We start from the raw sequence: 2,691 nt of genomic DNA on the forward strand, positions 1-2,691 counted from the left end.
GGGCGCGCAGTTCGCGAGCCTCTCGGGTAGACTGGGCGCTGGACTCGGCCGTTTTGATGTAGAGCCGTCCGTGGAAGGCGCACCTGCCTCGGCTGCCACGGTCGCAGCTACTGTCCGCTGAGCAGCGCCCATGACGCTGCCTCTGGCCGGGAGGTCGCCTCGGCCCCTGAATCATTTCGAGCCTCCGCGTCGCCCTAGCGGTTCTGAGCAGGTGGCAAGGTGTTTCCACAGCGTCAGACCCCGTTCAGCTCCCGCGGAGCCGTGCCCCGAGGCCAGAGCGTGGTGGCTGTCCTTGACATGCCCTCTGTCCCCAAACGTGCCCTCCGTCCTCATCGCAGCCACCAGGCAGGGCAGGTGCTTCCTGAGGCAACTCTCCGGGGCGCCTGGCACGGGCCTGTGCTCGCTCAGTGACATCCTCCTTGTCCCCGCTCTAGAGTCCCTGGAGAAGTGGGAGCGCCTGACGGTGGCTGACGCCCTGGAGACCGTCCGGTTTGAGGATGGAGAAAAGATTGTCGTTCAGGGGGAGCCAGGGGACGACTTCTTCATCATCACAGAGGTGAGCCCCGCCCACGCGCCAGGGAGCAAGCCCCGCCCACACCAGGCGAGCCCCGCCCACGCGCCAGGGAGCAAGCCCCGCCCACACCCAGGCGAGCCCCGCCCATGCACGGGGTGATGGGTGGGGGTGAGGAGGCGGAGGACAGAGCCCCGCCCACGCGGCCCCCCCAGGAGAGTCCCTCAACTGCGCATGCGATGGGGGGCAGGGGCCGTGCCGCCGCGAGCGCTGCCCGGCGCATGGCATCCGGGCGCCCGTATGACCCCCAGCGCCTTGCCCGCACCCTCATCCTCCGCACCGGCCTCCGCCTGCGGGCGGGCCCCACACACCTGCCTGCGCGTCTTCCTGACCGCCCAAGGGTCTCCTCTAGGAAGACGGTGTCCCTAAGCCCACACGTGCACGCCCAGGTGCCGGAGAAGGGGGCCTCTGAACGAGGTCTGCGGCGGCACCCGCGTCCGAGTGCGGGCGGGGGCGTTTGGAGGTCCGCGGCGTCCGCGGAGCCCGTGGGGAGATGCGTGGATTCGGGGCAGGGGCCGCGCCGCGTGGCGACGTACAACCTCCCGTGAGCTACCGCCATCTCCGACGAGAGGTTTCACTTAAAAAATAGCACCAGGCTTCTCAAGGGGTCACACGAGAGTCCCCTTTCCCGTCCCTGCGCCGCCTCCCGGGGCCGGCGACAGCTGGCTCTGGGCCGTCGTCTGCGGAGCCGCTCCGAGCCTGCCGCTGACCGGGGCGAGCAGCGGTGTGGCCAGGGCGTCCGCCACCCCGGCAGAGCCCGGGAGCGAGCAGGTGGCCGCGGTGCCCGGCGTGCGTGGCTCTTGGGCGCGTTTCCTGCGTCCCTGGTCCTCACCCACGCGGGGGGAGCCGTGTGCCGCACGCTCGCCAGTGCACACTCATCAGCTGTGTGTTTTACCGTCAGATGTCTGTCCTGGCCCAGGCGGGCGGCGAGAGGGGAGACGTGGCCGTGTCCTCTCTTTAAGACGTGAGCGACACAGATAAAGCCTTGTGGACAGGAAACGTTTTGTACCAACTTCTTTTTGGGCTCCTGTAGCGGCGTCTCCTCCCCTGCTGCCCACAGTCCGCTCCCCTGCAGGGGTCTGGCCAGAGGGGTGTTCATTCGGTCACCTCTGTGTCCCCGCACTGAGCCTGAAACAGAAGACTGTGCGTGAGGGTGAACGAACGACTGGACGAGTGTGCATGTGAGTGAGTGATGAGGTGGTCCCCAAGCTGGCCTTCTGCAAGGGGGCGGTGAGGGGCCCATCTCAGGCAGCAGCACGTCCTTGGGGAGGGACAGACTCAGCCCTCATTAAGGTTGCTTACGAAGAAAAAGGACAGAGAACGAAACAGCAGCAGACGAGTGACGGCCCTGTCAGCGATGACGAGGTCCCCACCCAGCATCCGCCATGACCTCAGAACTGGTCATCCCCAAGGCCGGAGCCGGCCCGCCCCGCTGCCCAGACGGCTGTGGGGGGGAAGACGTGAGAGACGCCTGACCCAGACGGTTCAGGCTGTGGCTGCAGAATCTGAGGCCTGCGCCTGCGCCTTCCGCTGGGGTCCTGTGGCTTTCGAAGGGCGCTTGGAGCAAGTCACTGGTACCCTCCAAATGCCACTAAGGCTGCATGGGACACGAGGGCTGGGAGGGTCACGTCTGCCGCTGTGCAGACGGGTGTGGCCACACAGAACCCTGCGCAGGCTGACCTGGGGGACCCTCGGCGCTCTGCCGGCCTGGACGTCCGACCCTCCGGGTGCCCGGTAACTGTCTCTGATCCCTCCACTGTCTGTGTCACACCCTGGACGTGACCCCCTCTCCGGGTGTCTGTGGACGGGAAAACGAAAGTTTGTGCTGAGGTGGGGAAGTTTCCCTTAGCCTTCGATTTGCCAGCCCCTCCCTGCCCCAAATCTACTGGGCTGTACTCTCCCGGGAGGGTGGACTCTGCTTCCCCCAAACCTGGCTTCAGTTCACACTCGAGCAAGGGACACAGCAGCCGTGACGCGGGACGTCCAGGCCGGCTCACCGGCCTTCGGACCCTGGCACTCCCTGGAACCTAGCAGCCCTGCTCTGAGCAGCCTGCAGGACGTAGCTCACCCACACCGCCACGCTCCCTACTAGACAGCCTGTGTCACCCTCCTGGACGTCC

At 66.9% G+C, this 2,691-nt stretch overlaps 1 protein-coding gene across 1 annotated transcript in view; it reads left to right on the forward strand.

The window, feature by feature from the left end:
* LOC105294592 (cAMP-dependent protein kinase type I-beta regulatory subunit) overlaps positions 1 to 2,691 on the forward strand; it is a 97,454-nt gene that overhangs the window by 85,181 nt on the left and 9,582 nt on the right. The window contains exon 9 of the mRNA XM_023532751.1: positions 435 to 556. Coding sequence (XP_023388519.1) covers positions 435 to 556 — 122 coding nt within the window. The remainder of the gene's footprint in view (positions 1 to 434; positions 557 to 2,691) is intronic.

Source organism: Pteropus vampyrus, unplaced genomic scaffold (assembly GCF_000151845.1).
Source record: "Pteropus vampyrus isolate Shadow unplaced genomic scaffold, Pvam_2.0 Scaffold90, whole genome shotgun sequence".
NCBI classification, from domain to species: domain Eukaryota; kingdom Metazoa; phylum Chordata; class Mammalia; order Chiroptera; family Pteropodidae; genus Pteropus; species Pteropus vampyrus.